Source organism: Nipponia nippon, unplaced genomic scaffold (assembly GCF_047370975.1).
Source record: "Nipponia nippon isolate SJK-2023a ecotype South Korea unplaced genomic scaffold, ASM4737097v1 scaffold_1, whole genome shotgun sequence".
NCBI lineage: Eukaryota > Metazoa > Chordata > Aves > Pelecaniformes > Threskiornithidae > Nipponia > Nipponia nippon.
Window position 1 is genome coordinate 76,112,055 of NW_028262290.1, and position 22,035 is coordinate 76,134,089.

Genomic DNA, 22,035 nt, shown 5'->3' on the forward strand with positions numbered 1-22,035 from the left:
TACCTATAGTTTACATAGTGTTTCAGTGGCTCATCAGTGCAGGATGCTAGGGTATATTCAGTTCTACATTCCTTTTCTTTTCACTGTTTCCATCTGTCTCCTTGAGGGTTCATTAATGTGTGCAGGAGGGACTGCTAGCCACTTCAGTATCATCCTCTGCTGAGCGAAATCTTACATTAGTTACATCTTAGCTTCTTCGCTTTGTCAAGCAGGATCTTGGGACGTGCTGCACTGAAACTCATTTTGGGGAACTGATTGCTGGAGTTAGGCTGTCAAATAGGAATAGATGATCAATCAACAGTTGCCTTACTGTAATATCAAACCCTTGTTTATATACATGCTGTTAGGCTTCATATAGTATCAGACTTACTTCCATGGTGACAGAAAAGTGGTACAGCATTTTTATAAACCTTCTGCTGAATTCCTAGTTGCACTCACATCGGTCTTCTCTGTGAGCTGGTATGAGGGATAATGCTGGGGAATTAAATTCTGAAATGGGCAAACAAGAAGGAAATTATGTGTGGATGGATGTGTACAGTTTTTAAAAACCTCTTAAATCACAGCTCACTTAAGTCTTGTGACGTTTTTCGTAGTATTCCCTATGAACTGCAGGCCATATGTAAAAGGGAAGGATGTTTGCGGGGCTGCCGTTTAGAGACATGAAATGCAACCTGGTCTGTAGTCCAAAGCCGGGATCCTTTCCACATTCAGCTTCTTTTCAGTAAACAGAATTTCTGCAGTGCGATGAGCCCCTTGACAGCTGTGGAAATACCTGCTTTCTTCGGGAGACTGGCACAGATGAAGCTGAGCAGGGCTCATTTCAGCTTCAGAATAAGCAGGATCCTGCTTAGTCCTGTTAGCTGAGCTTGACACGTCAAGGCCAACAACAACCAAAATAAGTAAATAAATTAGTATCTAAGGGATAGAGAAGGGCTAGAAGCAGAAGGACAAGTGGGACATGGTTAAGCGCAGATTAAAGTTTGCTCAGGCCTAATTTAGGGGTTATCATCCTTCCTATGCTGTCCTCAAAAACGTTCAAATGGTATTCGAAGTGCTTTCGTTTGTATGGAACGTGATAGCTTAGCTCACAAGCTCTGTAGAGGTTTTATAATAAAGTTTTCTTCTTTCCTTGAATTGAACTTTTAAATTTTTTCTTGTAATTGAAATCATGATTTACTTCACCAAAAATATTGCTTGCAACATCCAGTGGAGCTGGTTTGTGAACAACGCCGAAGTTTAACAAATTGTGGGCAAAGGAGCAAAACGAAGTTCAGACAGCTGCCAGCGTGCGCACTTCGGTTCTAGTTTAGGAAAGAACGTTGCTTGCAGACGTACTGAGTATTTTCTTATGGTATAAGAAGCCTACAAAACTGCCGGTACCCCGTCCACCACCACAAGTATGTCAGAGATAGGTTTTGCCAGTGTTTTCCTTTAAAAATGACTTTCAAAAGCAAAAGTCTGCTTGCATGTTTGTGCATAGAAGTGATAAGCTAGCCTCTATGCAGTTCAATTGAGAGAGAAAACGCAGACCTCAAATATCCACTTTCATACTCCTTGGTCTTAAGGCAGAATTCAATGCACATTAAGGAAAATAGCCTTTCATATCCCTGGAAGCATATCTCTGCAAGATAGCTGGAGAACTGGAGCCTCCGCAGCTACCTGCAGCTCTGCCTGCTATAACCTACAAAGGTGATGCTTGCAGGTCAGTTGCAAAATTTGTGTGCGCATACTTAGAGGACCAGCATGATGCCATAGTGGCTGAAAGCCTGATGATCTGCAAATTTTGCTGTTAACTAGCAAGCCTCCTCCAAATTGGTTTGTCAGCTTTTTTTTTTTTTTTTTTTTCCCCATGTAGGATGGTCTTGATAGAGTCTGGATATCGCTGGTTGGTAGAGATAGGTACTTTGAAGGATTTCACTGTGTATGAAACATCATTCTGAATAGTATACCTGCAAATGGTTAAAGTGGCTTAGAAATCCCATGGCTGACTGATTTGATTTTTATTTAGTTAAGCTCTGTAGAGAGCCATGGCAAGTAACATACTGGATTACTTGGCAGGCTGAGACATCTGCTGGCACTTCTGCGGCAGGCTACAGCACTGAGGTTTCCTATTGCAACATGCTGAAATCTCTCCAAAACATAATGGTATTTAGTACTAAATGCTATTGTATAGAGATGAAACTGTATGAAATTCAAGATTGCAGGCTTTGTCTTCAAAAAGCGTAAGGATCTGCGCTCCTGCAAAAGTTTTATAGCAAGACTGAGGACTATTATTAGCAGTGCTGCACCCGCGAAGAAAAGGAGCTGACAGGAGAGTGAAACCAGATTCCGGACTTCAGTGCAACATATTATTAGGAAAACTCTATACGTACCTCGTCAGTGCCTGTCCTGTTGGAAATTGAATTTAGGTGTGTAATTGATATGCTTAAAAGCCTGCTAATGGTAATTCAATGCTTTAAACTATGTACTTGGTTTGCTTAGCATTTTGCATGAAGTGCCTCATTTTATGCATATTAGACTTCGTATTACACCTTTGTGCCTACTTGATTATTCAGGAATAGCTTGAGCTGACTCTTAATCATTCCTCCCATGTTACAATCATCTGAAAACTTAATGATCTTGAACACTAATAGCTTTGTCTAAGTTGTTAATAAATTAGCACCCTCGGGGACCAAGCCATACGGACTTCCACAGAATGTATGCCTTGACTTTCTTCCCTTTCTGCTTTTCACCCTGCCAAACAATTGCTGTTAGTTGCTGTAATTTACTCCCTGACTCTGTGGCCAGGGTCTGTCTTTTATGTCTCCTTCATCCAACCCCTAAGCTTTTACTTGACAGCCATCTGACACCCTACAGCTCAGTCTTCTGGTACTTTAGATGAATGATAAAATTCAAAAGCCTTGTAATTCAGCCTCTCCCTCTTTATACTCCTACTCCTGTGGTTCCCTTGTGATTGCTCAAGAAGTGTTTTCGATATGTCCTCTCCAAATAGGATAAGAATCTGGAGGATGGAATGAAATTTAAATTGCAGCTCTGTCTCGAGATTCCTAAAAATAGCAGGAAAATTATTGTAGGCTTTGTCCAAGCAAAGCAAAGTCTAGATTACTGAAAATGCATGAACTAGCTAACAGATAGAGAAGATGGTGTAGCCTCGTGAAGGTGAGTCTTAGTAGTAGGGTAGTAGCTGTTAAGTACAGAGACTGAGGGAAATAACCATAAAGAAATGAAAGGAAGAAGGAAGAAACCTCTTTGTGGGTTGATAGTTCGTTTTTTTAACATGTTTGAACCCAGAAATCCTGTGAGTATGTTTTCAGTGAAGGCTAAGTGGCTTTTACCTTAGTAAAGGGCCTGCTGACTTTCAATGAGGAACATAGTGTTTCAGGTCATCAAACAGAGCTTGCAGGTACATGACCAGCACCTATGTAATGCTGAGATCTTTGGTTCATCCAACACCGAGAACTGGGGTCGTCAGTGTCCAAAACAATTGCTGTGTAAATGCCGTGTTCAGATCCTGTTACGGTTATTGAGGCATGTTGTTGGTGGACAGAAACTGAGTGGTGCTGTTTCGGATTATATCAAGAAAGGTGATACTGGTACAAAATCTTGTATGGTATCTCAAAGAAAGTACTGTAATTGGTCACAAGCTGAATAACTGCTCCTGGTGGTTCATTTACCTAGAAAACATGGCAAAAGAATGGGTATCAGAAAATATTAGGGGTGAAAAGCATATTTTGGCTGCATAGCGCTGTGTAAATGTTTGCTAGCTCCATTGCTTGGCTCTAATTTCCATCCGTGTCATGAAGAGTTTTGCGAGATACAAGGTTGGCAGGCAGCAATGGTATATTTTACCAGGCCAATTGATACCGCTGGAAAATAAGGGCACATTTTTGGATGCACAAAATTGTGTTTGGTCTGAAGTAGCTGTTCAGGCAGCGGCTGTGCAGTAACCAGAAGCAGATATCGATGTGTGTGTTCGTCAGCCCGCTGAACTCCTGATAGGGAGTGACGTAACTTGTGGCGAGGGAGTAATTACAATACCCTGAAATAGGAGTTCAGAGGGTGGTTAGTGCAGAGGGCTCGCAGAGTTTTGTTGTCTTGCAGAGTAATTATGATCGTTAAGGAGGAACGAATGAGCACAAGTTACTTATTTACTGTGAGGTAAGGTGGCGTATATAGAAAGGTTGGTGCACTTTTCAGGGACTGATGTTCCTCCAACCACCCACACCACATCCCTGGTTGATTTACGTTGAGCTCTTTAAGGCAGGGGTCTCTCTTATCACGTTGTGAGAGCAAGGGTACAGATCTTTTTATAAAGTCCTCGGAGTGACGGTTAAAAGCTTGCGTTGCTCTTCAAAATACCATAGCACAAAAATACACAGAAATACAGATGGGATTTTTAACAAACTATAATGAGCGCTTTCCAATGTGTACAGCAGAGGGTTGTGCCTTCTACCTATTGACTTTTGCAACACTGTCTTGTTTTTTTTCTTCTAAGTTATTGGATCTTGCAAAGTGTTTATTATACTGTTTGACAATCTGAACTTGATACATTGACAAGCTGAACTGAGGTATTTGTAGGTGATGTACTTTTGAAATGTGTGTCAGTTTATCAGTAAGCGGTGCTTCACATTAGCATTGGCATTATTAAAAATCCCAGCAAATTTTGGTTATAAATATATATATATATATAGTAAATACTATAGTAGAAATGTTTCATTCTGTGTCAGTAGCTTTTCACTAAGGAAGACAAAATAAATGCTGGCTGTTACTAGCTGTGCTTTTCTGCTCTAGAATAAATAAATGTTTTTGCAATAAAAATTTGCACTGTAAAAATATAACTATAAAATTATGTTATAACTTCACTGAACCTTAGTCTTTGGTCTTTCCAGACTTCTTTTATCTGGGACTTCCAGATGTGTTATGCTGCCTTTATATTGTCTTTCAGATGACGATGTGGACCTAGAAGCTTTGGTAAACGACATGAATTCCTCATTTGAAAGTTTATACTCTACGTGCAGTATGCAGTCGGAAACCACTCCGCTCCTTCAAAATGGTCAGCTCAATCGCAGTCAGTTGCCGTCCTCAGGATCTGGCGCGCTGCAGCCCATGTCTCCAAGGCAGAAGGTGCAGCGGTCTCAGCCAGTGCGCATTATGGCAGTCAGGTAGGAACAAGGGACTCGCCTCCTTTTTGTTGAAGTTGTCTTGAACTATCTTCAAAAGAACTACATTTTAAAATAGGAGATCAACTTCGGTAGGAGCCTAGGAGTGTTAGACTGGACTTTTGCATGGGGAAAAAAGGTGTACCAGGTAGGTGAAGGACATAAGCTTTCCATGTATTTTGTAAAATGCAAAAATGCCGTGTTTTTGCCCCTTTTTTAAATCAATATTTGATGTACCTGTAGCAGGAGACATGTAGAAGTGTATTATTGGTACCAATTTGCAGAAATGATGTCCATATTTGGATTTATTTCCAAACTGTTAAAAACTGTTCTCTCAGGTATGGTGCCTACTGACAGCTGCTTGGTTTCATAAAACATAAGAGATCATGTAGATAGATGAGGGTGCATTCAGCTAATTTTGATATACAAAAAATACGTCTCTCTGGGGAGGTTTGCTGAATGGTCCAAGACAAACAAACAAAAAAGGAGCATGTCATAGTTATTTAACTGTTCTTCTAGAGCACTTTCAGCTCTTTCACTTGAGTGCATTATGTGAGTCATTACAAAAAAAGACGTGTTGTCTCTCTGTTGTCAGGATGGGGGCTTGAATTCAAGCTTCAAGTGGAATACTCTTGGTGGTGATGGGAGAGTCTATAGGTGATGCTGAGGTTCTTAAAATCTTCTTTTTAAGCAGCAGGAGGAAAGGAGCTTCTGTCAGCATGAGTAGGTAAATTGCCTGAATCAGAGAGATCTGGAGTTTTCCTTTCCTTCTAGTTAACATCATCTTCTGCAAAAGAAGTGAGAAGTAATAATAATAAAAGAAAAATTCCAGATGTAGAAAGGGTTGCTCCTAATTCTTCATGCTGATGTGTTTCCTATAGGAATGGTATTCCTAAGACAGGCAGCTTTTCTATATGAATGGGTAGTATGCAGTAACTGCAATACAACCAAGTCAGCTAATGATGCAATCATCTTTACAAGTATTTCATATTTACCCTTGAATAGGGCTGTACTAGAAAATGCACTCTCTAGAGTACTATAACTGTCGATGTTTTGTAAATATCTCAATCAAAACACTTCATTTAAACTATTTCTGGCATTTCAAAACTTAGCAATTCTTTTTTTGAGAACACTCTGCCTTTCTGAACTCTGTACTTCCATGCACACAAGAACATCGTGTTTATCGTTAAAGAAAATAATGGTGAAACTTTTATTCAGGGTTATCTAGACCCCTTTCCCATAGAGGGGGGTGGCTGTGTCTTTTTTGCAGCCAGAACAGAATGGTTGACTGTGGCAATTCTCTTAAGAGCACAGTTTTACGTGTGTATCGGTCATGAAGTAAATGATGCACTGCGGCAGTATAGTCAGAGCAGAGCGCAGCATAGTCAATTCTCATTTTAAGAAAACCACACCTTTCTAATTGCGTCTGTAGTTCCACTTCTTATACTGGAGGGCAGTCAAAAACTTGCAATACAGAGCACTATTACACAGCTGCCAATACGACAGTTCAACTGGGCTGAAGAAATCTTACACCGTCCTTTACCCTATACTGTAGGGAAGTATACACATGGGGTAGCACAAAAAAAAATTAACCAGGTCAAGTGGTCGTTTGCATGGCTCATAGTTATGGTTGGAACCTGCTAGTTATAGCAAAAACCCAAATCCGTAAGGCTCATTCGTGGAACACCAAGGCAACTAAATTGCAGGATAGAGTTACCTGCGGAGCAGATTTCCCAGTAGTTATTTTATCAGCCCCCGCGTTCTGGTCCAGGCAGAGACAGCGAGCGTGCCCGGAGTGGGACACGCTGCCAGAGGCAAACCCAGCCGTTGTCTTCCAGGCAGCTCTGTTAAGAAGGCTCTGCTTGCTGAAGGCATGGGAAAGAAATGAGAGCAAACTGAGTTTTTAATGGGTTGCATTTCAAACCCAGGAGTTAGCGATTGTCTCTGGAAACTTCCACGATTGCCACTAGATGGTGCCTTCTGCAAAGGCGTTGCAGGCCAGCCTGCTGCAGTCACCGGGCGCCTCTTCAGGGTGGTGCCCTGGCAGTAGGGAAGCCTGAGGCAATCTGTGTCGTCATGAATCGGTCTTGCATCTGTTCAAGCTTTTCTGTGGCAACTGGTCGGCTTGAGTTTTCCTTTTGTTGGTGTGGGCAGTACAGGTGTATTATAAACTGGAACCTGAAACTCTGTTGGTCCTCCGTAGGCTCATGAGGCCTGTCGCGGGAGATGCAAACTTGTCTGAACAGTGACCGTACAGCTAGCATAATGTGGGAGGGTGTAATTGCAGTTTATTGCTCAAGCTGAGTCTTTGCATTTCCATTTCTCCAGGAAATGCCGAGTTGTTTGGAGATGGAATCTGGTCTTGTCATGAGGTGGCAGCATTGGTTTCGGTCTCAGCTTAGAGACTTTACAGGGGCACACCTTCCTTTGCAAATCCACGTGGAATTTGGCTCCAAGTGACTGCAGTTGCGTTCTCCTCTTTCACATAGGTTTGGAAGAGCTTAACTGACTTTCTGGCACACAGCGCTTAAGCTTGTAAGCTAGTGCTTACAACAGCGAGTACAGATGGATATTTCTGTTCATTTTATATGCACAGTTACCTCGGTTACTCACCCAAGTAATCAAGTTATAAGCAACAAAACGCGCAGAGATGCCTGTCTGGTCATTTTTCACATGCAATTTCCTACTTTGTGCTTGCAGTTGCTGTAACTGTATAGTAGTTGCTTAGAAAATGAGTGGTTTTGATTCCTTTGCTTTAGTATCATTATCGTAAATGGTGGGGCAGGAGATCCAGGTCTAGTGGTGCCAGTTTGCTTCTCTTAATGCTTAGTGCTTCTGTGTTTATAGGCGTCTTCAAGAAGAAGAACAGCAATTCAGAACATCGTCTTTGCCGGCCATACCAAATCCCTTCCCAGAACTTTGTAGCCCTGCAAGCTCTCCAGTGCTGGCCCCTGGATCTTTACCTCAGAGTCAACCTGCTAGTAAGCATGTGAGTATGGGACAAAGCTTTGGGTCATCCATTCGCGTTCAAACCAGTAGCGGACTATTTCATTTTGAAGGCAGAAAGTAAGTTTCAAGATAAGTAGAAACACTTGTAGGCTTTGTCTGTGAGTAGGACAGCGCTGGCTGAGAGAGTGTCTTCAAGCAGGCTTCAGACCTTTTTTAAAAGGTTTGTAAGAATGAAGTGTAAAAATGGAAGCAAGTCTCTTTCAGATACATGCATGTCGTGAATGAAGCAGTAATGCCTAATATCTGTCGGATTTTGTTATCCAAGGTAATGACTTACTAATTCAGAAGTCAGGTTAATTAGCTTAGAGTTGGAGGAGGATCTCTGCATGTTATACTGCGTATTCTAAGTGCCACAAAGACACTGAACAGCTGTCTGTTTTCTTTAAGGACATCGTGCTGCTTTATTTTGCTGTTTTTTGTGAAGTGGCTCAAAAAGCAAAATAACGTTCTTAAAGCATGTACCTAGGCACAGCTCCTTGTAATGGGATTTAAGGGGAGAAGTGTCCCACAGAAAGCTGATTGAGCCGCTCTCTGGGTTCTTGGCAGTGAAGATAGCAGAGACCGAGCTCTCACGTGGTCCAGAGCAATAACCTTAGTGACGCTGCAAACAGTTTTTCTTCTCTATCTCACTCCACTCTCTGAGAAACAACCATCTTGTTTTGTATTAGTCCTTGAGCGTGTTTAAAGACTAAAGCTGGGCTCAAAAACCTTTATTTTGTGAACTGTGCTGACTTGCATGGGGAGGAAAAGATGGGTTGCTCTTACTGACCATTGGCTTAGAACAGTTGTGTGCTTGAGTACCCAAAAACGTGATGATGATCTGTATCACTGCTCAGTTAGTTTGTGAGTAGCTCCTACATCTGCTCTGACTGATAAAAGGGTTTGGGTGGACAGTTCAGCTACAAGCAGTAGACCCTAAGGTACAGCCTCACATCTTCTGTATTGCTTCACATCGCCATAAACAGGCGTCTGCTTTCTTGAAAGACACGGTGCGTCTTCATTGGTTTTACTGTATTTCTTATACATGCAAGACAGGTAATCAAATCATGTCCTAGGAAAAGATTGTCATCCAGTTGGGAATTTAGCAGGACCTCATCAGAGGCCTGGGTACCGGCTAAGCAGAGCGGCTGTTTTGCCAAGGCGGTCCTGATCTGGCTCCGGAGAGACAAAAGAAGGGGCAGTTCTGCCTCCCGGCACTTGCCAACAGGACAGCAGTGTAGCTGCCTTTCTGAGACAAACTCAAGTTGCTGATGGACCTGCGTTTACCTTTCCAAATATTCCCCAGTTTCAGGGATTTTTTTTTGCCTTTTAGCTTTATGTTTTACTGAAATTAACGCAGCCACCCTAAAGATAGCTTTGTAAAGCCTAAATGATCTGTGCGTCAGTTTTCTATGGAATTCAGAAACTAGTGGTTTAACAGCACATAAATAAAAAGTAAACAGTCTTTTAATGTGTGTAAGAAAATGGCTGTAAAGACAGAATAAAAGTAGATTTTTCCTAAATTTTACTTTATAATTTTTTTCAAAAATGCATCTGCCTAATTTCAAAATGGAAAAGTTTGACAAGCCTTTTGAAAGCCTAAAATGGAATAAATATTTATATTGCGTAGATATGCTTGCTGCTGAAGTTTTTAATCAAAGACAATCCATTATAGAGGTAAAACCTTTTAGGGTACGAGATGAGGAGGTAAAGCATGTGGGACAATAGTGGTGGCTTCTGTAGATGCAGATATACTGTTCATCTCAGTTTACCGACTGTTTGGAGGCAGATGAGAAACACTGGCTCAGGGTGAGGGAAGGATAAGAAAGTGTTCTTTTCCTCTCTAATGAATTATTTTCCTCTCTTTAATGATGGAATAAAGGAACAGAACTGAAAAAAACCCCGCCAGTTTTAAAGTATTGATGGACAAAAGTAAGAAAAAAAGAGTAAGTTTGGTTTCTTCATGCTGAAAGAAAACTTTATTTTTAATACCTCAGTTTTAAACATGGAGTGTTGTTGGATAACAAAATAATCTGTCCATTCAGCCTCCTCACAGGATGTTAGTTGTGTTTAATCCAGTTCTAGTTCCCTTCAATGGAGTCTGCTAAACATCATGAGTAGAAAAGGAGTAACTTAAGAAATGTTATACATCTTTCTAACTTCATCCCATTAAAATGTAAAGTTTGGGGATTTGAGTAACTTATTTTAGGACATGCTCTTGCTTAGATATATGACCATAGCTGCAATATAAACTACTGGTTAACAAAATAAGTGATGAGCTTAGTTAAAGGTCTGCAACAGCACGTTTTAATGGCTGGCAGTTAGTAAAAATGAGCTGTGTTTTAAGAAAAATATGAATACAATGTTAAATGCAAACCAAGGTTAAACATAATGATGCTTAATTTCAGGTTCTCTGCTTGCAGGTTATAAACAAGGATTAAAATCGGAGGTTGGAATGAGCCATTCTGATTACCTGGGATATATGAGGTGTTAGTGAAAAGTAATTCCCTTCATGCCTCTCGAGCATTTGCGGGTAAATAGGCAAATAGGAGTTCCAGCCGGCAGTGCTGCAGCACTGATCACATGGGGCATCACGGCACATGCATGGCGTGGAGGAGATGTTGCCTTTGGTCAGCCCGTATCTCGGGTACTTGAGAGGGACCCAGGTTAATGTAGTCTTGGGGGATTTCAGAAAGGAGCAGATATTTCATTTGCTGACTGTGTGAAACACTGCGGGGGTCACTGGGAAGCTGGGATGTCTGATACGACTTCATAAGAAATGAAGTGTCGTTAGTATTGTTCCTCATGGAACAACTCGGCCTCGTTTTTTAATAATTTTAAATTACAATTCTGCAATGATAAAACCTGGTAGTGGTTATGCAAGAGGAATTTAAAGATCCAGTCATGTTAAACACCGAAGAGTCACATGTCATATTGCCAAGCCTTGGGCATAAAGAAATGCCATCTCTGTTCAAGTTTTACTAAATTAAAACTTTTTCCCAGTATATTGTTCCCTACAGGAAAAGGATGTATGTGTGAATGAAAAAGTGAGTAAAGGAGCTTTCAGGTCATAAAGCTTGAATTATATTTGCAGCTGAAAAATTGGGTGTTGTTTTTTCTCATATGCAAAATTTATTCGTGTAGCTGGAGCTTGAGACACACATTTCTTGTTAAAATGCTTCTGATCCTTTTCCTTATTTTTTTCATGCAGTTGTCACTGCTTTTTTTAACAAGCGGTGTGCACCATTGCTTATGCACTGCTCTGTGTTTGTTTCATGCTCTTTCTTGGCTTAGCAAAGAAAGGTAAAAGTAGTAAAGCAATGAAAAAACGCTGTAATAAACCTTTCTTGCTTTTTTGCGGTAGATTTTTTTTTGTTTGTTTTCTCATGATGATGAAGCATTTTCTTCATCTTACTCAAAAGAGTGCACGTCAGGAATAATTTCTTTTTTTTTTTTTTAGTATATTTTCTGAGATCTGTTGGGCAATGGTACGGATTTCACCACAGCAGGAAGCAGTATGCCACCTCTAGCTCTGCTGCCAATCAGGCACGGAATACTGCTTTTAAAGCTGATGGCTGCGGGAGCGTACCGCAGCTGCTCCCCAGAAGACAGAGAACAGTGAGAAATAACAGGTCTTCTGCACTGGCACAAAACTAAAAACGCGTGTAGGCAAATGGGATAGTCATTTAATGGGAGCATCGATTTATCAATCTGGGAGGTAAAACTGGAATGTTAGGCTTATTGAAATCACTGGAGATTTTGTTTTTTATTTGACTCTGGATAATCTCTGGTTTAAAAAAAAGCCTAAATTAAAAGATTTTGTAGATACTTTTTTTTTTTTTTAAGCACATAGGCTGGTTGAGTAACTGACACATAATTTAGTAGTAAAAGACTTGAAGAGAAATAGCTTGAACCTTTAGGTTACATTTCAAAGGCTGTCCTGCACTGAGCATCCTCCACAGTGGCAGGGTCTGGGCTAATATGGGTGTGTGACCAAACTCGTCTGGTGGTAGAGATTAAGAAATGACTTGTAATTAAACAGATGTATGCTCCTTGGGAGTTCAGTGCTATGATCCTTTCTTACAGTTCTGCAGGTGGAAACGGCCCACTGAGCTAGGTTTTATGGTGAGAAGTGTTAGATGTCGACCCGTTGACAGTGAACGGCACATGATTCCGTAAAAATTAGCACCACTGAAGTTCTAGTAATGTCGTCAACCAGCTGGTGAATACCTGGGTGAAAAGCACCAACTAGCTGTGCTATTGAGCTGCTTCAGCTACGGGTGTGGTGAGCAAGACACTGCAGATGTCTTGTGTTTGGGGAAAGTGTGACCCTTCAAGTGGTAGCTGCCAAAAAGTTCTTAAGTTCTTGAGTTGAGAGCAGCGTTGTCTGTGAGCTTGGGCAGGAGGAGGCTGACAGGAGAGGAGCCACCTGATCAGTGCATGCCCAAGCATTTCCTTCTTCATCGTGTGCCTCTCTGTCCTCTGAGTACCAACCTTCTGCCTCTCGCCACAGACCCTGACCGCAAGCCGGGAGAAACTTCCACAGACCTCTGTGAGCATGTAAGCGCTCCCACTTTCCATGCTGGGAAGGGCAGGTAAAGGCAGGAGCAGAAAGGACATTTTATGGGTGACACCATGGGGCATTGCAAGACCATTTGATTTTTTTTTTTTTCCTCTCCCTTTTCCCCACATCTTTGTTCATAAAACGCTTGCACACATATGAACACGCGATCACCCCACGTCTGAGGGGGACAGTGATTGCGGGCTGGGAGAAGGGACAGCTGAAAGTTTTTAAAACATCATTTACTTAACAGGATAAATAGGTTTGTCTAAGAAAAATGGAAACCAGAAAATTACACCAAACCAAGACCAAACATTTGTCCAAAAGATTGCTAAAAACATCCGACAGCTAGGTTACCACTAATTGAAGTCCATCTTTGTGTTGCTGGTATAAACTAAGAACTGGTTGGTAACTTAGGTTATAATTTCTGGTTGTGTACAAATATTTTGGAAAAAGCACGCAATAATTACATGTAGGTCACTGCAATGCCACAGGATATTAGGCTAAAGTATCTTGTGTGAGTCAATGAAGCTTTCAACTGTAAAAATAGGGCAAATTTCTCACATCCCCCCTCTATACAGCCCAGGCAAACTTCCAAATAGCAGTTTGAGGTACCAAAATTATTTACTCTTTTCTAGCAAATTAAATTCACAAATGGGTATGAATTAATGCCGTTCTTTTTTTCCAGATTTAGTTACCTTTCAAGGGAACTCCTGTAAACAGACTTCTTAGCTTTAATTGTTTCAATTACATGTTATGATGCACATTTTTTATTTTTCTTCTTGTAAAACTTTTATATTGGCTCTTTTGAAGATAAGGATGTTGACTTCCGAAAGAGAAGCTGTATAAAAATACAAACTTTTGTATAATGAGAACTTCATGTACTAAGTTAGATTTTGCATGTGTGACAGCATATTTTGTATTTAATCCTGCAGTTGAATAACCTTTAGCAACAAGACATTTTGAAAATGAATACTGACATCAGGTTGAGTCAACAGGACTTTGCTTTCTCTCAACAGGCCAAATCCTGTAGCTGGATTAATCTGGACAATTCCTTAGGTCCAGGTCCAGGCACTCCCTTTGGCCCAACTTTAAAATATGGGTTTTCATGGGTATCTGCCATGATACATCATGTTGTTTTTCTCAAATCTTTCTTTGAAGCAAGGCTCTTAAGCTAAATAAATAAACCATACATAGATTGCTCTGCGGCATGTTTAACTCGTATGCCTTTTTTTTTTAAGGAAGTTGCAACTGTGTTTGGAAGAGACTGGGAAAGCTCAGGCCTCCGCTGTGGGGCTGTGATCTAACAGGCCTTGCAACTTCCCTGGGTGCCCCTCTCTCGTTTGGAGAAATCACACTTTCCCTGAACTAAATGAGCTAAATTTGATGGACAGGGCTGTGCAAGAAAGACGTTGGATTACGTGTCGTCTTGTCCCCTGTGTCAGGCGGACATGTTGTCCCGTTACCCCTGAAGAAATCAGGGGGCTGGGGGGGGTCAGCTCACATAGTTTTGAAAGTCTCAGTTGCTCATTGCTGAAGAAGAGAGTAACAAAAAACTGAAGACTAAGCTAAAGACAGGCAGTCCTCAGTGCTGTTAGTGCGGGGCGGTCGGTGGGTCGGCAGGCTCTTCAGCTGGAGGCCCTGTGCCCAGTCTGCTGTGGACCGGGATCAGCACGGAGTCAAAGCTGGTGTTTCTCCTTCCTCACGGCTGTTACAGCAAGAAACTCGGTGGTAGAAAGAAATGAGTCTCTTTGTTCTTGCTTTTGGAAAGTGCCAGAACAGTAGTTAAGTCTCAACATGAATTACTGGAAATATTAAGAGCATCTCACGCTCAAACCCAAAAGTATGTTATTTGTTGGGATTTTTTTGTTTTTAATGACACAAACCTGGCCCCGCTCCCGGGAGCATTTTGGCTCCCTACCCGTAAGCGATGATCCGGCAGCGGGAGCGTGCTGGGCGGAGGGCTGCGTGGTCGGGAGCAGCGGCAGCGCGCCGAGGGAGGCGATGCCTGGCCGGGGTGGTTTGGCACTCTCCGCGGGATGGGACCGGCCCAGCCCAAACCTGCCCTGCTGCACATGTGCCGGTAGCCCCACCGGGTGTTCGGCCACACAGTAACGCTTGCAGTTGTTTTAAAAAGCTGTTTTACAGTAGCAACGCCATTGCAATTAATCTTTAGGACTGCCTTGTGTAAATACTGAGCAGTCTGTAGTATATGCTGCAGTAGCTGTGCATTAGCACGTTCACACTAGATAATTGTGTGTGCATCTTAGTTACACGTGCCCTTGCACATTTTTGTTGTGCAACATTGCTCTTGCTATATTTTACTACTGGCACAGTGAGAATATAACTTAGCTGTTCTATGCTTTGACCAGGAATTGGCAGAATTGAGAAGATATCAGGCTGAGAGTGCAGGGAAAAACGGGAAAACGTAACATGAGAGAAAGTCTAATTCTCTCTGTGCCTAGCGAGGCAGGCAGGAGTGGGTTTGGGTGTAAATGTCAGTGTAGTAGGGAATTAGAGAAAACCCCAGAACTATATTGAGTGATTGTAATTATACTGTAAGCGAATGGTTGAGATGAATCAGAGATGTCACAACTTTATACTGATAGCCTTTAAGGAGTCGCTCAACATAGTGGGAGTAGCTACGCTGAGTCTCAGCTCTCCTTGCCGTCTGTGCTGTCTGCACTCGAGGTGTGCGTTCAGGTCAACTTTAGACATTTTGAATAGAAACCTTTTTGGACCTCTGCTACCCAGTAGAACAGATGTAAGAAAGCACCAACTCATAGGTTAGAGCCTCTGCAGTGTATCCTACGTGACCTTGCGGCACCACGTTGTTGCCAGCAATTGGTAGGCGAGCTGACCACGAGGACCTTGCCGAGGTGAGCTGAGGCAGCCCTTACAGAGCTGCGCTGGCACCTGCGGCTGAGCCGCAGGTGATCCCACGGTGGATGCTGTGGACATCATGTAGTGCAGGGCTGGGAAGACGCCTAATTTTTTGCTTGCTTGCTGGCATCTGCTTCTAGGGACGGAAGGCAAAGCCAGCGTTTAGTTTGTTCGTTTCCAAACCATCAGCACAGTGGTTGTTTAAGTATCAGGAGTAATGCTGTTTGTTCACAGCAGGAAAAAGGCTTCTTTGGGCTTGCTGTAATTACCTGGACAGTGAACTGTGCCCACGTTGAAGTGGAAATCTGTTTGAAACGTCTGTCTTCACTTAGGCGGTGTTTGCATGTGGATGCACAGGGGAAGAATGAACTTGCAAGTTCGTTGGCGTGGTAATGGGATGTTTATGCATTGCTCCAGAGCTTGCAGATTCGGTTTTGTTCCATTTCCTAAAAAGATGGGATGTTAGTTGGAATTGAATAACATTTTTGCATTAGCAGAATACCGCTGAGTTAATTAAATCATTGTGGGATGAGTTTCAATTCTCTGTTCTCTTGATTTATAGTCTCCTTATTGCTATCAAATTCTTATTGTATCATCCTTTCTTCTAATAGGAGTGGAGAATTACTGTACTAAAAAGTGATTTTGTATAATTAACATAAGTACCTTCAATCTTTTGCTTCAGCCTGGCTGTAATCTGAACATCGTTTACAAAACTTGCATAAAAGCGAGTTTAATCTGGACTTGTTAAAAGGCAAACCATCACTGATCCATAAAAGCTACATATCATGCTCCTCCATTGGCATGAGGATTGCTTGTTCTCTCCAGTGGTAGACCCTGCTGCCATCATGTCAGGGTTACTGGAACTGGTTTCTCGTGCTGCATTTCAGGAAGCAACAGAGTTGGAAATACCTTCATTATGGCATGAAGCATAAGCATTTGGTTTTTTTTTCCTGTTGCTGATGAGGCAACGAATAGCACTCAGAAGCAAAATAGATTGACTATCAGCTAGGAGTTTGGATGTGAGATCCCATGTTGAGCGTGGGATGTTTCTGGGGAACGTGGATAAAGCAACTTTGTCTCAGCAGATGTATTACCAGTGAAATTTCATAAACAGCAAAGCAAAAACTGTTCTGCAGGATTTTATGGGGGAAAGGGGTGAAAGTGGGAGAGACCTTTAAAAGCTGCTTTTGTTTCTCACTAAGCAGGTGCCACTTCAAAGCACCCAGATCCTTCCAGCTACCCCTTTTATCTGCCTAGATCTCTTGTCTGGCCAGAGTGAGGAACTGCTCTGCCTTTTGGAGCTATTTAGATATGGACTGTACCCATTCTCGATGGTTTACCCTGCACACACCTAGCGCCAACGGTGCGCACCACCGCCCACCCAGACATCTAGGAACGTCATCCCCAGCCGCGCCTCGCGCTCGCCGAATGGCCCACGCCATCGCAGGAGGCATCACGCTGGCTGAAGCGCGCTCAAAAGCTGCAGGGGGCCCGAGCGTGAGGCAACGGCTTCGAGTGCTGGGAGTAATGGCTGTGCCCTGCAGCCACCGGGGGAGGTCGGCTGCCTCGCCGTATGGTGACCTTGCACGTGTTCTTACTCTCACCTTTTAGGTTCACCTTTAAAAATCATATTTCCCCGTTATCCTGGCCAGAATAGGTAATGAGAGTAGGAACAAGCCATCCCTAAGGAAAAAATATTGTTTAAAAAACAAAAACAAAACAAAACAAAAAAACAAATGAGGCGCAAAACGTTACAGAAAAGAATATTCTAAGTTAAATAACAGTGTGCCAATAGTAAAACACCAGGATTTAATTTTACAAACAATTTGCCCTTGGGCTTCTACGAGTCATTTTTGAGCTTGTCATTGCCTGCAAACTGTTAAGAGCAGCTAATTACTGTGAAGTAACTTGCTCGTCATACTGTTGCTGGTCACACTTATTTTCCCTATTGCTTACTAAAATCCACTGGAAGCGAGCCAACTGCAGTATTTCCAGACCTTATAAATAGCTTTACAGATGTTTGCAGCAATTCCCATTCCCCAAGTACTCAGTTATGGAGAACAAACTGTAGACTGAGTCTATGCTAAACAACGGGTATCAGGTATACAGTTTTAGCATTGAAAAATACCTGGTGTGCTTCAGGTTAAGGATGTTCTTTACTGAGTTATCTCGAACTCCAGAATAGTGTTGTTTTTAAGTGTTCTAAGTGTGTGTGTGTGTATGAATATATATATGAGAAGATTAAAAGATTGCTTGCAATACTGTCACACACCTTGTAATTGATTTATGGAGCAGCTTGAAAAGTAGGCATTAAATATATTAAGATCATCCTCCTCTTCATTAGGCAAAGAATTGAGAGCTAATGTTACAGGAGTAGCAACATCTAATCATGCAAATAAAACCTTGTATTTGATATTCTGAAAGCATCTTTCTGTGTTAGATGCTGGTTTGTTCTATGGATTTTTTTCACGGCTAAGCTTTGAGCTTTTTTCTTTAACAAACTATCTAGCTTGGCAAAGCTTTGTAAAGCTTGTCCAAGTGAGGCTGAGCCTTGCCTCTTATGTTACAGCCTTGTCAAATGAGCATCCTCTGATAGGCAGAATCAAGTAATGTCTGGCTGAAAAATGTCCTTGCTATGCTTGAAGCTGATGGCATTCCACTTGTAGCATTTAAAAGGTCCTAAATATATTTGAGAACCTACTCTTAATTTCCTCTTTTGCTTCACGAGAGGCGCCAGGGCTGGGTTTTACTCCTCAATGTGGATCCAGTCAATGTTTTAAATGCTACTTGGTGAAAGTTTTGTTTATGCTTTTTGTTTATCTTTGAGCATACTTATCCATCATGATTTGCATCCTAGTCTGTTGGGGTTTTTGGTTGGTTTTTGAGATGGGTTTTTTTTTTTGACTGCACAGATGAAAAAGGTAATTCAGATCCCAAATCTTCCATTGTCTGCAGAGAGAGGCCGTCATTGCAAGGGGAGCAGAGCGCTTGTCCGCTGAGGGGGCAGGAGAGCACCGCATTCAGCTCCAGGGATAGAGAACGTATATTTCTAACCATTTGTACAGTGTGACACATTTCTTAATATTTTCTAGGATATTAATAAGAAGGGAAAATCAGGAGGTAGCCAGCTATATTTGTGCAAATGTACCTCCAGTGTAATTTCCCTTTGCTCTCAGTGAACATTTAGTTCTGCGTTACACTACATGCAAGTTACAAATGAGCATTTGCTTACAGCCTAATTAAGCATAGCTTAGAGCACTACTTAATTGCAACACTTGAAGCAATACAGAGGAACTTGAAGGCGATCTGGCTAACAAGAAATTAACTTAGTACTCTGCCCAAGGTTGTGCTAGCTGCTGTGCCTGTAAGGTTTCATTACTGCTTGCCCTCTCTTATGTGCGTGGAATAGCACTTGGGCAATCTCCAGAAGTCACTTTTTGTCTAGGAGAAACCTTTAGGATTTAAACTACAGCAGGAAATTCTGCAAGAAGTGAGACAGGGGGAGGGCATGATGGAGTCTTTCAGTGGGTAGGGAAATTGCTTGTGCAGCAGATGCTGGCTTTGAGTGTCTCTAGCAGTTCATCCATCGAACAGATGTCCAAACGGGTCCAAGTTGAAAGGCTCTGCTATGTTGATGTATAACCATTAAAATGAAAGAGCTGAATGAACTTTATAGAAAGCTTTATATATGTTACTTTTATCCCTTAAATAAATAAATAATCTAGTAGTTCTGAAGATGATGAAATAAATTTTACAGCACTGTAAACATGCTCACATCAATTTCTCCTCTTTGCCTCTTTCTCAAGCCTTCTCTAACATGCAGCTGTAAAAGCTGTGGTGGTGAACTGATTCTTGTCTAGTAAAACGGTTGAGGATTATGTGCGTGGAAATGGCTTGTTTCTCCCCTAAGCCAGAGCCTTACCAAGTGCTAATCGCCCTACATTCGAATAGCAGCTATTAAGGAAGGGGAGACCCTGACAAAACTCCAGCAAAAATAATAAATAAAATGTTTATAGTGCCAGAGGTATTCACAGTGACTGCATTCCTTTATGAGTTTGCAGCAACCTCAGCTTTCTACATAATTGATTTCATCTCTGCTAGAATTATGTCTTTTCTGAACATACATCTGCAAAGTATCTGGAGATGCAACTTAAAGGCAATATCTGAATATGAGTACTGATGGAGCGTGGAGGGATTAGTTGCTTTTTTTTGGACTGCTTCAAAATTCTCTCTTAAAATCTGTAAATGTAGGGAAGTAGAAACTAAATGTTTTTCTCTTAAATTGTGTGTCAATTTTTAAATGGAATTTCAAAGCAGTAAGGGCTCACTGAGTTCAAAAAATACATTAGAAATATTTGAAGAGAAAATATTTAAACTCTTAAGTTGGTGGTAGCTCAGATTGCTTGGTTTAGACTTACGTGTCAATGCAGAACTCTGACCCTGATATAAAAGGACTTCTTCCATTATTTATGTAGAAAACCACTTCTGTTGGTGCACAACTTGCACAAGGCCAGTTTTGCTGCAGTGACTTATCAGATCTTTTGAAAGGTTGTTGAAGAGTATTTCTTTTTTATGCTGAGCGATTCTCCTTTTTCACTACAACCATAATAGAGTATTTTGGGAAGGACGTATTTGACTTTGTATGACATGGTTGCAAGTTAGGTTTGTATGCTGCAGCTGCACTACCACTGTCTGGAATTAAGTACCTGTATTGATTGCACATTGAACTATAAAATGTGTGCATTAATGCAAGACAAACTCGGAGGTCTTTACCCACAAAATAGACAAGCAATAGGAATGGCCATGCTTTTCATATTATCTGCTGTGCAGTGGCATTTTTTTTTTGCTGCTGGAAAGCGGCATGTAGACTAGTGAACATATCCAGCAGTATTGTTTTTCCCAGCTATAGGCAGCCCTTTCTTAAATCTCAGCTTGCAAGAAGTGGAGATGAAAATTGTTAACTTTGGAGGAGGATACTGGGATTTCTTGATGAAGATAAACTTCACCTTTTTGTCTCTGACTTGGTATTGCGAATGTTCGTATCAGCGGTTGGCTCGAACTCAATGTACCAGTCACACGTAAGCTCTGACAGGGAGCTGGGTTTAGTCAGCCTTAGGTTATCAGACCCCTGCTGTCAGATTCATTTCAGGTAGGCGTGATAGTCCCAATCTCTCACTGTCCTTCTGCTTAAAAAGCGCTTCAGGTAGCCGCTCGCTTCATGTTAAAAACAACTTAATAACAGCAAGTGCTATTTTGGGAAGGTGCTGCATTCCACATTTTGCGTGATTAGTCTCACATCTGACCAAGGGACCTTTGCATGCGCTCTGCTCCTCCCCACCCAAAGTTACGTTGCTCCGTGCAGGGACAACAATTTTCATTACAGAATTGCATCTGTTTGCCTTTAAGTTTATTCTGTACTAAAACTGAAACAAAACTTTTTAACAAATGCCACTACTGAGCAAATCTTAGGTAATAGTTTTTTACATATAATGATAAAGAGACCAGGGAATGTAATATTAGGCAACCACTTATGGTAGTTTTTCACAGTGTCAAGAAATATGATTGCCTTTAAACAGCCTTTGGGTGGGAATTATTTCTGTGAACTATGGTTATATAAAAATTAAATCTCTCATTTGGGTTGCTTGTCGGGTGTCTCCGGTCAGCGGTGAGTTAGAGTTCCTTTTGAGTACATTCGTGGCACTTTAGGGTAGCAAAACTATGGAAGACGATAAATTGTACTGAAGTGCCTCTTTCTCTTTACATTAGCTACAGTGGGAACCTGAATCATTAGTGACTACTGGATGTGCTTAGATTGGGGTGGCTAGTAACAGCTGAAATAACTACCACCACTGTGTAGTTTGGGTGGAATAAAAAAAAAAAACTTAAACTAGGCAGTGATGTGTGATGTAGAATATCCTTTCCTTCCCCTAAGTTGCAGAGCTGTTTTATTAGGACCAAATCTGGCCTCATTTCGAAGTGGGAAATTTTTGTTGACCGTTCGCCTGAATGGCCAGCCTCCTCATCAGTTGCCTCCCCCTGGCAGAAACAGCAGAGTTTGTTTATCTGGAGAGATGCTGGCAGCTGCAGGGCTGATTTTTTCCATCATCTGTTAAATGCTGTGAAAAATGATCGGTTTCTAACCACGTTCTTGTGCAAATTAAAGTCGGTGCTCTTCCACATGTCGTCTTAGTGTTTTAACTTCAATATGCAGTGTTCAGACATCCGAGGTAGCCATTTTCAATAGATGTACATATATAAGATCTGGGGAGGGAAGACAGACTTTCAAGGGCAGATACTTTTAGCCGTTGGTACTTGATACACGATAGTGATGCTAATTCTTGTGATTTTTATTTTTTTTTAAGGAGCAAATGGGAATCTGTGAGAAGCAGGAGGGGAAAAAAAAAATTTCTTCTTCAAGAGCCAGTAAGCCCCTACAGGAGAGTA

General features: G+C 41.6%; 1 protein-coding gene across 5 annotated transcripts in view; it reads left to right on the forward strand.

Annotated features, from left to right (window-relative positions):
* GRB10 (growth factor receptor bound protein 10) overlaps window positions 1–22,035 on the forward strand; it is a 148,388-nt gene that overhangs the window by 85,061 nt on the left and 41,292 nt on the right. For all 5 annotated transcript variants that reach the window (XM_087760071.1, XM_087760077.1, XM_087760055.1 and 2 more), the window contains 2 exons: window positions 4,946–5,162; window positions 8,007–8,148. In XM_087760071.1, the coding sequence (XP_087616197.1) occupies window positions 4,946–5,162; window positions 8,007–8,148 (359 nt within the window). The remainder of the gene's footprint in view (window positions 1–4,945; window positions 5,163–8,006; window positions 8,149–22,035) is intronic.